The sequence below is a fragment of the Parambassis ranga genome, chromosome 16 (genome assembly GCF_900634625.1).
Source record: "Parambassis ranga chromosome 16, fParRan2.1, whole genome shotgun sequence".
Classification (NCBI taxonomy): Eukaryota; Metazoa; Chordata; class Actinopteri; family Ambassidae; genus Parambassis; species Parambassis ranga.
In genome coordinates, this window is record NC_041036.1 from 20,789,485 (window position 1) to 20,801,781 (window position 12,297).

Genomic DNA, 12,297 nt, shown 5'->3' on the forward strand with positions numbered 1-12,297 from the left:
ATTATAGTCTTTAAAAAAACGAGTAGTTACTTAAACTGTAAAATTTGGATATGGGGTGAGGCAGCCATCTTTAAGGTCTGTCCCAGAAAACACATTTCTACCAAAGGTTAGTTTGGAAAGTTAGTCTTGTTCTATTCAGTTCTGATATATAATATGAAAGTGTAATGAAGGATGATGTCCTTTTGTTGTTTTGTTTGTCTTTTAAAGTGGCGCTGTTTAATAATGGGAATAAGTGCATGGAAAGCTGCTGGTAAGAGCAGAGCTCATCCCTTTGTAAGGCGAGAAAATAGTGAAGAAGCTTGGTGCTGTAAAATGTGTTTAATGTTGTGAAAACCAAAGCTTGATTATCTCCTAAACCTAAAAAAGTATTCGGACTCAATCGGACTAAACAGTGAAAACACTGAATATAGTGGCCATGTGGAAAGCCTTGTGTGTGTAAATGTGATGTGTAATACACAGAAATCACAACTCTGGTCGTCTTTGCTGTTAAAAACAATAACAGACTGTAATATTGTTTGGTCAGTGTGCATAATGACTGATGTCAGGCATCCTACCACAGCAGGTTGTTGGGCTAACATAAGAGGCATTGCAGAGGATGTTCTGACCTTTCATCTGTGTATCCCTGCAGGACTGAAGCTGATCAAAGCCACCTCCACCCCTCTGAAGACCTCCACCCTGCCCCGGCCTCTGGATACTGTGCAGCTTAAGGACATTGTGTGTTACCTCTCGTTGCTGGAGGGCGGGCGTCCTGAGGACAAGCTTGAGTGTGAGTACTGCCCTGTGTCATGTGGATGGTTCCTGTATTAATATGCAGCTGTGAAGACGTCCTGATATTACATTAATGCAGCAAAGTGATGCAAGAAACACAGGGAACCTTTGCATACATAAATAAAGAGAGAAAACACCAGACAACCAAGCCACCAGGAGGTTCAAGAAATGTCACCAGTTGAGTTAAACCTCAGGGGGGCGGAAAGCAGTTTTTAAGGCTAAGTAATGTCAGACTGACGCTCAGTGAAAAGGGCAAAGGGTAAGAGAGGGCAAAGGCAGACATTTGTGTTTTCTGTGCGTGTTCTGGCCAAATGGATTAAACATTAAAACAGCCTAAAAAATGTAAGATCTCAGAAAAAGAACACTTTTTTCATATTTAGGAATGTTTGGAGCAACATGCTGTTCAAAGCAGCACCAAGCAGTCAAAAGACATGTAACAATGACGAACAGTGGTGGAAGACCGGATGGCTCCCATGTAAAATTCACCTGTTTGTTATAGGCAATAAAACTACTTAGTCAGGTCTAAACATTAAAACATTATGTCTGAAGCTAACCAGGTGGGGTTGCAGGAAAGGCAGCCTAGAGGCTGGTTTAGCACTGTGATTGCTGTGATAATTAGCGGTAGCAATGTATTCCAGCTATTTCGGACTAGGTGCTCCTGCGCCGGCATTTTAAAAAACCTCTTGTTGACTACAGACATGGACAAAAAAACAACAAGGTTAACTCTCTCTCGATCACCATTGCTCCCTGAAACATGAAGTGGCGGGAGCTAATCAATCAATGAGAGACTTTAAAGAACCAAACCCACCTCTACTGGTCTAGAGGTGAATTGCACCGTGCCTCAACGGGGGTACGTCGCAAATTCATATAAAGTATAAACCATGGTTAAGCAGGGACGCCCTAATCTGCCTCTCCCTGGCTACCATCTCTAGCCATGTCAGAGTGACACCTTACCAGCGAGCCCTGCAGGGGGGCGTCCTAACCAGTAGCTACTTTCAACACAAAGAAGCAGCAGCTCTACTCTGAGCCAGATGACCGAGTTCCTCAGTCTATCTCGACGGGAGGACGTTATGTCTTATCTGTGGGGTTGCTATTTTTACTCCTAGTCTCACAGTCACCAACACAAACCCAACGTACATTGTCTTGGTCAGGTGAGCACCATGTGAGTGTTATACAAAAGAGTGAATTCTCTACGGCAAGTACCTCAAATTTAAACATTAGATTTATGAGTGAACTACTACTGTTGTTTTCCCTTTGAGGTTATCCAATGAAATGTAACCACTAACATCCTTTCTACTGTGTTCTTCTTTAGGATGTACGCTGCCTCATTTGGCAGCTTATTGACACATCTCTTAATTGCATTTGTCACATAACTTACTCACAAGGTTACATTGCTTAATTGGACAGCAGGCTTTTTTTCTCTGTGTTGCTATAATTCTCATCCATCTGTTGAATTATTGAACAGAGCAGCGCTCATTAAGCTCAGGGATGGCTAAATAATTTAACTCATGCTGTGTGTGAGAGAGAGAGAGAGAGAAGAGAGAGAGACTCATCTCACACACACACAGACACACACAAATAGTACTAACTGTAGGTGATGTCTTATTGAAGGCTCTTTCCCTGCATCCCTGTCCTCTCTCCTTCCTCCTCCACCATGTTTTTTTTCTGTAGCAGATGGGTCCCTCTGCTGGTTTGTTGGAGAATTGCTCAGATTTCAGTGCTGATGTTTCATAAAGAGATTTTCTGTTACAGAAGAAATCACTTAGAGAAGATGCTCATGATTTCAAAAAATCTGTCCAGATCTGTTAATATTAATTAATATAATAATATTTAATATTAATAAGTGGATATGTTTTAATGTTGTTCACTTCAAATAGCAAGGACTGGTTGTGATTTAAGGTTTGCAAAAAAAGTGCTATTTCAATAATGAAATATAAAATAAAAGTGACAAAACTGTGCATCCAAAGATTATGAGGCTACTAATGAGCTGGTATATTTACTGTGCAGCACAGTCAGCACAGCAATGGCATTATCCACTGTCACTGCCCCAGCTGAAGGACAAATGTGCCCCTATGTGTGCTCATGTGTTTTTTGTATTTCTTTTGTATTTTTTGTATTGATACAGACAAAGTGCTAAAAATGATGTGAACAGCTCAGAATAACTGGCTAAAAGTCATTTGTTATGTATGTTATATATAAGTGATACTGAATTAAATATCAGCTGTAGTTCAGCAAACCAATCCTGACATTTTTGAATGAAATGAATTTGAAATGTAGTTTTAAAACTACATTATAAGATCTAAATCTAAAATATCTTGTAAACATACATTACTATCATCAAAATGTAGTACCTCCATTTTCTATGTGATTATGTTTTATTATATCGTATATAATACAAATCATCTGATCATTGTGTGTCAAATACAACTTTAGACAAAAAAACAGCAGTTTTTTTTCCACCACAGTATTTTACTTGGATTGAGGTCTGGACTTTGACTAATCCACTCCAAAACCTTGATTCTTTTATTTTTCAGTCATTCTGATGTAGATTAGCTGCTGAGCTTTGGATCATTGTTCTGTTGTATGAGCCAGTTTCCACCAAGCTTTAACAGACAGCTGTCCTCACATTTGTCTCTAGAACACTCTGGTATACAGAGGACTTCATGGTCCACTCAATGACTGCACGGTGTCCAGATCCTGTGTCTGTAAAACAAACAAACAATCATCATCCCTCCACCACCGTGCTGACTGTGTGTATGAGGTGTTTCTGCTGAAATGTTGTGTTTGGTTTTCAGTAGACATGGTGGTGAACATTAAGACCAAACAGCTCCTCTCTGGTCTCATGTGTCCATAGGACATTGTTCCACAAGTGTTGTTCTTTGTTCAGATGCAGTTTAGTGAACCTCAGTCCTGCTTCCATGAAGAGTCTTTCTCCTGGTAACCCTTCAAACAAACTGTACTTGTTCAGTCTTCTTCTAATTGTGCTGTCACATTAACACTGAGCATGCTCAGTGAGGTCTGTAGGCTCTGACATGTAGCTCTTGGGTTTTTTTTATTTCCCTGATCTCTGGGTGAATGTTCTGGGACGTCCACTCCTGTGAAGATTGACAGCTGTCTGGAATGTTTTTCTCCTGTGAATAATCTTTCTCTCTGTAGAACGTTGAACTCCAAACAGTTTGAAATGGTTTTAGAAGTGTTTCAGATGAGATGTGCAGCAACAGCTGCTTCTCTAACACCATTGTTTATGTCTTTCTCTCTTGTCATTGTGTTAACACACACCTGATCCAGAACATCTGTTTTTACAGAGGTCTGTACACCTGCTGATGATCAATTTATCAAGGACTGATCATCATGCAGCACCTGCTGCAGCTCAAACAATTAAATCCTATGGAAGCAGTAAGAGGGGACACAGTATTAAACATGTGTTTCCCCCTTTCTTTTATACAAAAAATAGAATTAACTAACTTTTGAACATGATTGTAATAAATCTAAAAACGTTTTTTGTCCCAAGCCTCCTTTTCCCCCCAAATAATTAGATGAAGTATAACTTTAGGAACATAGCTGCTTTTAATAACTCTTAATGGTTTTTTGGGTCTCTTTAGGGCCCCACAGTCACCTCCTCTAACACTCCAACCAACACCAAACACCAGACCACACCTCCCCCTCCTTTTCTCCCTAAAAAGGTCTCACCCCCTCAGGAAACTGGCAATCAGCTCCTCGTTAATGGCCTAACGAGCCTCCATCTGACATCAGCCCTTACGATGCCCGCTGCACCTCACAGGCGGAGGCTGGGTTTGAGTGTGGGTGTGGGTGTGGGTGCAGTGGTGGTGTAGAGCACTTCTATCTATAGGCGTGAAAATGATCTATAGTCTGGTCATGTTTTACTGTATGATCATGAGTGACGTCAAGGGACAACCAGTCACAGCTGTGGTTAAGCAGCTGACGGTTTCCATGGTGATGAGTGAATGGCAATTATGGGACACTTAAAGTTGGCAGCACTCAGATGTGGGCTTTGTTTGACATTTGCATTGAAGCAGTGTTGTGGCTTGACGTATTTGTGTTTGTCTCCACAGTCATGTTTCGCCTCTATGACACAGATGGAAACGGATCTCTGGACAGCTCGGTAAACATTCCTCTTTTAAGGTTACCCACTGTATAACTGATCCCACCTGCAACAGTGGGTGTATGTGTGAGCAAAAGCAGCTGTTTTGTACAGAAGTCAATATTAAAAATCAAGAATTAAGCAAAGGTTAATCTCATAAATTAAAAGAATGGGTTTGTATCATTTGCAGATTTCTCCTGTTATGTGCATGTAATAGTTCATGTGTAAGTGAATGAAATAAGAGGAAAACAAGTGTGGGCTGTTTTATTTATCAATGACAGAGAAGTGGTATAAGTCCAAGTCAAGTCTCAAATGACTGAAATGAATATTATCTCACTAGACTGAAAGCACCCTGTACCATCATCTATTATTCTACAGAAATATCGTTCCCCACCTGCAAGAAGTGTACTTGTGACCATATACGTTTATCTATTCATCAGCTAACTGGGCTAGCTCATAACATCAACTGCCTCCTAGGCTCCTAGCGATCAAATAATTGACTCATAATGAATCAAATAAAACTGTAATGTCAGGTGAGGTGAGGTTTCCCCCTAACCAAGTGATAGACGGACTATCCTTATGCTTTTTGAGGTGCCCCATCTCTGGTATGTATAGGTTGTGTGTATGAGAGATTGGCAGATTAAAATGGGGGCTAATAGAATGCAGGGAGGAGTAATGATGAGGACCCAGCTACATTCATTTCAGTGTGAACAAAATGTATTCAAGATTTTCGAAAAAAAAGCTCACCATCTTACACCAGAGTGCATCATAGTGATTCAGTGTGCCACCAGATAACAATGTCAACCTCCCCCCACCCCGCTTTGCCCCCAAAACAACCATTGTAATTAAACCATCAGCCTCAGAGCTCTTCCCACACTGCCTTTGTTTTCCCTCTATGTGCAAAAGAGTGACATTCCCAACCTGCTATTACTGGCTGTTTATCAGTCTATTCATGCCAGAGTCATTTAGTGACATCAACTTGTAAGGCTGCAATATACAGAAAGGTAAATACAGTATTTTGGTGCCTGTAATGACCGTCTGTGGTCTCTCCACAGGAGCTGGAGCACATTATTTCCCAGATGATGCATGTAGCAGAGTACCTGGAGTGGGACGTAACAGAGCTGAAGCCAGTAGGACAGACTCACTTTTGTATCCATTTGTAATCACAGTGAAATGTATTGGCTTTCAAAAAAAAATGAATGGGATCGGTATTTGCTTTTTCTGTAGATCCTTCAGGAAATGATGCAGGAGATCGACTATGATCACGATGGCACTGTGTCACTGGAGGAGTGGATTCAAGGAGGGATGACCACCATCCCGCTGCTCGTCCTGCTGGGCCTGGAGACGGTGAGTCCACAGCATTGGCTGTGTATACAGATGGACAGTGTGGTTCTGCCTCTGCCCATTGTACAAAGGTGAGACCAAAACATATGGCTTATGGGTGATGGTTAGGATGCCATCCTGGAAGCAGAGTCTCTGCAGTAGAGGTCCAGAGGTGAACCTACATCATTGTTGTTCAACCAAAACACTCATCTACTTCTGCGTCAGCCAGCATGTTAAGAATTAGATAACAAGCCTAAACCACCTCTGAGAAAAACTTCTCAGCTTTGAAGTCCTCTTAGTTTTTAGTTTGGTCCAGGTCCAGTCCACTAACACGGAGGAGGTGGGGTTTATGACCTATGCTGCAACCACCAAAGGGAGATCCAGATGTTTTGGCCAGATGAGCTGTTGTGGCGTTTATCTTGTACAATCTCTAGTTCACAGAGTGGTGAGAGAGCAGAGAATTTCTTCAAATGTGGCACCATGGTCAGAGGTCAAAGGTCATGTACATTCCATTCCTGTGAATGCCACATCCTTAGTTTGGGGAATGCAGGATGAAGGATGCTGTCTACACTGCATGACAGTGCCCTGAAGAGATATAAATGCCTACATCATGTGTTCAGTTCCTAAAACCTGCAAAAGCATTAGAATTGTAGCATTGGGGTGCCTCATCCTTTTTTTTTTCTTTACATGCCCAGAATACAGTCTGTAGTAATGAAAGAAAACACAAACCACACACTTTACATTTATAAGAAGTGTGTTGCTATCAAGTTGCTACAAATGCCACCAAATGTCTATACTATTGAAGAGTGGTAGACTCTTAAAAAAGTCAAGTTCAAGTTAGAGGGCTCATGAGATGCTTTGAGAATTTGCCTATTTGCATTAACATAAAATGACATGGACAATAACAATGTTATTTAAGGTGGTATTATTTGGTGTGTTTGGTTCTATGCAGTTTTTGACATGTTATCAGATTTATATTATGAATATAAATTACTGTAATATATTGTGTCAACATTTTAAATATATAAATGCATGATTATTGCTAGCAATTACTACAAACCGATTTTGTTTCATGTGTTTTCCTGAAAACCTGAGTATTAAACATCAGTTTACATTTTTGTCCACTAGGTGGAGGCATTTGACCAGCTTTCATAGCTATCACTACCAAATGTCATTTTTTATGAATGAATATTACTACAAGAGGAGGACAGCAAACCCCCTCAGCTTTATGAGTTTAAACTGTTTTTGAAAAAAGATACAATGAAAACATAACTGTAAGAATAACCAACAAGTTAAGATACTTGAGTCAAGTAATAATTCATTGATGTGTCACTGCAGAATGTAAAAGATGATGGGCAGCATGTGTGGAGACTGAAGCACTTCAACAAGCCAGCCTACTGTAACCTGTGTCTCAACATGCTGATTGGCCTGGGGAAGCAGGGCCTCTGCTGTTCATGTGAGTAACGCACATTCATACCATGGAAAGTAATCAAGCATTGTGTTTTGTACATTCCAATACCACTATGTGTGTGTTTATATTAACACAGAAACAACTAGTGTAAACATAATTAGCTTATTAGCATTAGTGGGACATGCTGTTTTTAAAGTTTGTGCTGGAAATTCTGAAAATGTAAAAAAAAAAAAACTACACTACACTTTACACTTTTATTGTTCTTCTTTCTTCTTTTTTTTCAGTCTGCAAGTACACAGTCCATGAGCGCTGCGTGGCTCGTGCTCCGCTGTCTTGCATCAAAACTTACGTCAAGTCCAAGAAAAACACAGAGGTGCGTCCAATTCAAGTGTTTACCAGTCGGCACGCTTGGATCAGCAATGCTCCATGCAGCTCAGGACAAGGGCTCCTCTTCCTCTAATGGAATTGAAACAACTCAATCTGCTGCTAAGCATTTCTAATTAGCAGAATGAGGCCAGTTTAGAGGCAGACAGTGTTGTTTCTTTGCCTCTTTCTTTCTTGTTCCTGCTTGCTTGTTTTCTCTCCCTCCTTGCTGTCTTTAATTGTCGTGTCACTTGTACCTTTGTATGTATCTTGTTGTTTTTTTTTTTTTGGGCACCATGTTTTCTTTTGTCACTTCTTTCCTCTCACCGTGTGCTGTCTCTCTCCCTCTCTCTGCAGGTAATGCATCATTTCTGGGTGGAAGGGAACTGCCCCACCAAGTGTGACAAGTGTCACAAAACCATTAAGTGTTACCAGGGCCTGACTGGGCTCCACTGTGTGTGGTGTCAAATCACGGTAAGTCGCCACCCTGAGGAGAGGCAGCCACCTCCTCATTATATTCCCACTGCTTCTTGTTGTTTAGGGTTTCGTTTTTGCACCTCTGATACCTCACAAGTCATCCTGCCAATTTACACTCAGAAAACACTTGTTTGCAGTTTCAAGTTAACAGAAAATAAAACAGAGGCAACGACACATGTAATGCAAATAAAACCCGCGCATATACCTGAAATTGTATCGTTAAACACGTGCTGTTATTGACACAAGTGGGTTGTTAATAATGGCTGCCACCTCCTCCAGCTCCATAACAAGTGTGCCTCGCATGTGAAACCCGAGTGTGACTGCGGACCCCTGAAGGATCACATCCTGCCCCCCAACTCAATCTGCCCCATCGTCCTGGTAAGTAAGACTTCACTCGTCACCTGGTCAGCACAAGTCAGCCTGACCTGGACTGACACAGTGTTATCTGAGGATCCAATCATCAGCTTGTGTTCTCCCACTGAGCGTGCAAATGGCAACAATTTATATTTGAGAAGTTTATTTCTACAATTTCAGTTTCAGGGGAACGGGCCAAAAAGGCAGAAAAAAACATAGTAAAGACACGTTGTATCCAGTGTGTTTTTATTATCGTTTGTATTAGCTGGTTATTATTATTATTTTAAATGTGTCCAGAAAAGTGCTTGTAAGCCCTAAATAAAGCATCACTCTCTAGACGTTTCCTTTAATTAGCACCAAATAAAACTAAATAAAACTTTCCAGGCAACATAGGGTTAAAATATTCAGTTATGATAAACCACTGTTTCACTGCATTGTTTATTCTACCAGGAATAAAATAAAGTTTTAAATACACAAGTATTCTATATTCATCTATTGTTGTTGACTTTAGAGCAAGTCAAGGCCGTGCTGTGGTTACATTACAGTAGCTTTCTGTCACTGCCATCAGTCCACATACTAAACTTAAACACTTTTTCCTTGTTGTAGAAAAGCCCACTTTTTGTTGGTTGGTGCATCCTCTAACTGTTTGACCTCTGACCTCAGGAAAGGCAGTCCACGCTGAGAAAAGACTCTCGGTCCAGCCAGTCGAGCCGGGGGAAGATGCAGAGAGCCAACTCCGTCACAGTCGATGGACAAGGACTTCAGGTTAGACTATGTACAGTGACTGTACTCATATCCAGCTAATCACAATCTGTTATAATAAGGTCACACTGCAGCATATGTTGCAGATCATTAGGTAGAAACCTTTACAACAGCAGAGTGATAATCATTTGAAAACAAATGGAGAGTTGATGGAGATCAGTGCTGGATGCGCCAGCTGTACCTGCAGCAGCAGCTTCTGTGTGTGTGTTTTGAAATGCAGCTGTTGGGATGTATGCCGGGGCTCCGCAGGCTTCAAACAGCAGAGGCCTGATCCTCTCTAATATCTGTCAGCCAGCATGTCGACGATGGAAACCTGCCGCCGTCTGCGGCGACTGCTCGTCTACGCGTGGCTGGGAGAGAAATATGATGAATCATATCCCAGGCACATCCATCTATGCCTCTCGCTGGCTAACCAGCGTAATAATCAAGATTATTATTTATAATTACAGGAAGTAATGGATCACTCCGGACTGGACAGGGAGCTCATTAATTCACCCTCGGCCTGCTGGGATAGCAGACAGGGGGATTTAAGTGCTTCATCTGTGTCAGGGAGAGCACTGGGCGCGTTCAGTCGCAGACTGACTGCAGGATTTAAACAGGGGCCGGACCCCAGCTTGTTTGGGTGGCTGTTTTGTGAGTTTGGCCGCCAGCGTCCCAGGCTCTGCTCGTATGTTTCCCTGTTGCTCAGAGACGCAGGAAAATCCTCAAACCGCCCTGCTGATTAGGAGGCACTGACTATTGCCACTAAATTGTGAATTATGAGATATCAGCTTCAGGGTATTGATTGTTTGATAGATGAGTTGTTTTATGGGCACTGAAGCCTGAAGAATAGGAGCGTAATGATGGACTCGTGCCGCTGTTTGCTGTGTAGCCAGTTTGGTGGACTTGTTACGGAGGCGCCTTCAGGGTGTAGCATCAGCAACATAAAGAACACTAGATTCACTTTTATCTTAGTTAGGCTTCATGTATGTTTATAACAGTACTGAAAACAAGTCTACATGGTACTATTAAGTAAACCAAAAATCATAAAGAAAATTTCTTGTAAGTCAAGTAGCCTGTTTATCACAGGATAGATCTAAATCAGACTTAATTATAATATTAACAATCATAATAATAATATTGTTCTTTTATTAATAATAATACTAATTTGAAAATAAATAACACATGGATTAGCTACAAATACTGTACTTGTTAGTCTTATTTGTGCAACATTTGCTAAAAACAATAAAGCCCTGTTCTCTGATTCTTTTTTTTTGATACCCTTCATCAGAAAAATTAAAAGTATAGACTAATATTTTTTTAATCTTGTTCGTGCCAATAACATAAAATAAATTAGCCTAAAAATCTTTTACTACATCAGATTTTGTCTGGCAGAACCTTTGGAGCGCTAACACCTCTCCTTGGTCAGGTAACAGGAAAAAAACTGCAGTAAAACATGGACTAGATGACTGGCATTGCTTGGAAGTGCTGTATATACTCTAACATGTCTGAGGGATATGGCTTGAAAGTGAATTCCTGTGAAGCATCCTGCAGTCTCCAAACACCAACGGTTTGTTTTGACATCTCCCATTCAGATCACAACAATAGAGGGCACTCATCCTCTGCTAGTGTTTGTCAATCCGAAGAGCGGGGGGAAGCAGGGAGAGAGGTAAGTACACAATCTGTCTCAACATGCTACAAGAGTCCTCTAAAGCCCGCTCCTCAGCCGCACAGGGAAGAAGGCAGCGGCGTGGCCCCTGGCTGCCAAATGCTTTAGGCTTGCTTAGTCAAATAAAAACACAATAACATTTACCTAAAGCGCTGGCCGCTTGCACCACCAGCTCTCTCTCTCTCTCTCTCACTCACTCACACACACACACACACTCTCTCTCTCTCTCTCTCACTCACACACACACACACACACACACACACACTCTCTCTCCCTCTCTCTCGCTCCTTAGACACCCTTCTCACTGTCATATCCCTGGCTGGTCCCCCTTCTTTAACCCAGGGCTAATTGGGTTATTACTGAAACATATTCATTCACTCCTTATTACGCCCGCCCTCATTTGTTTAAATTATGAGATCAAAATACGACTTCAGCTAGTTGATATAATGAAATTGAAATTAAAATGAATTAGTCTTTCTAATGGTTTCTCCTCCAGGGGACTTTGGGTATGTCCCACCCTACTGCCCAGTCCACTGCCTTGTCATATTCTGATTGGACGCTGGTCTGTACTAACCTGAAGGCGAAAGGAGACTAGTGTGGGATATTGGAGCATCAGTTGTTGTTTCGGATGTTTTTAACAGATGTTTTCTTTACTCTTGCAGAATTTACAGAAAGTTCCAATATCTCCTGAACCCGAGACAAGTGTACAACCTGGCCAAGAATGGACCCATGCCGGGGTATGGTATTCTAACAAGGCATATTTTCTTTGACAAAAATGATAAAGGGCATGTTCATAGTTCTACAAGTCTGTCTACTGACAAATATAAAATAGACAAGCATATAACTGTACCTAAGGATTAGCCTGTGGTACAGGTCGCAGGGTCTGTTTAACGGAGCCTGAAGTACAGTAATTCAACATGAAATACACTTACCCTGAGATGACAGCCAACATAGATTCTCTCTAAGCTGCAACCCTTGGGCCTGAGAGCTAAAGCCTGCAGTTCCTTTAGTGTCCACTTGAGGCTGGTTCCACACAGACCTCCTTGTTGAAATGTCCAACTTTACAGCATAAAACATATTTAACTTGTT

General features: G+C 41.4%; 1 protein-coding gene across 1 annotated transcript in view; it reads left to right on the forward strand.

Annotated features, from left to right (window-relative positions):
* The window catches only part of dgkb (diacylglycerol kinase, beta), a 54,926-nt gene that overhangs the window by 7,364 nt on the left and 35,265 nt on the right, over positions 1–12,297 (forward strand). Inside the window, exons 5-15 of the mRNA XM_028425163.1 lie at positions 629–766; positions 4,842–4,891; positions 5,926–6,000; positions 6,098–6,217; positions 7,532–7,649; positions 7,889–7,977; positions 8,325–8,441; positions 8,724–8,822; positions 9,462–9,563; positions 11,135–11,208; positions 11,871–11,945. Of these exons, the coding sequence (XP_028280964.1) occupies positions 629–766; positions 4,842–4,891; positions 5,926–6,000; positions 6,098–6,217; positions 7,532–7,649; positions 7,889–7,977; positions 8,325–8,441; positions 8,724–8,822; positions 9,462–9,563; positions 11,135–11,208; positions 11,871–11,945 (1,057 nt within the window). The remainder of the gene's footprint in view (positions 1–628; positions 767–4,841; positions 4,892–5,925; positions 6,001–6,097; positions 6,218–7,531; positions 7,650–7,888; positions 7,978–8,324; positions 8,442–8,723; positions 8,823–9,461; positions 9,564–11,134; positions 11,209–11,870; positions 11,946–12,297) is intronic.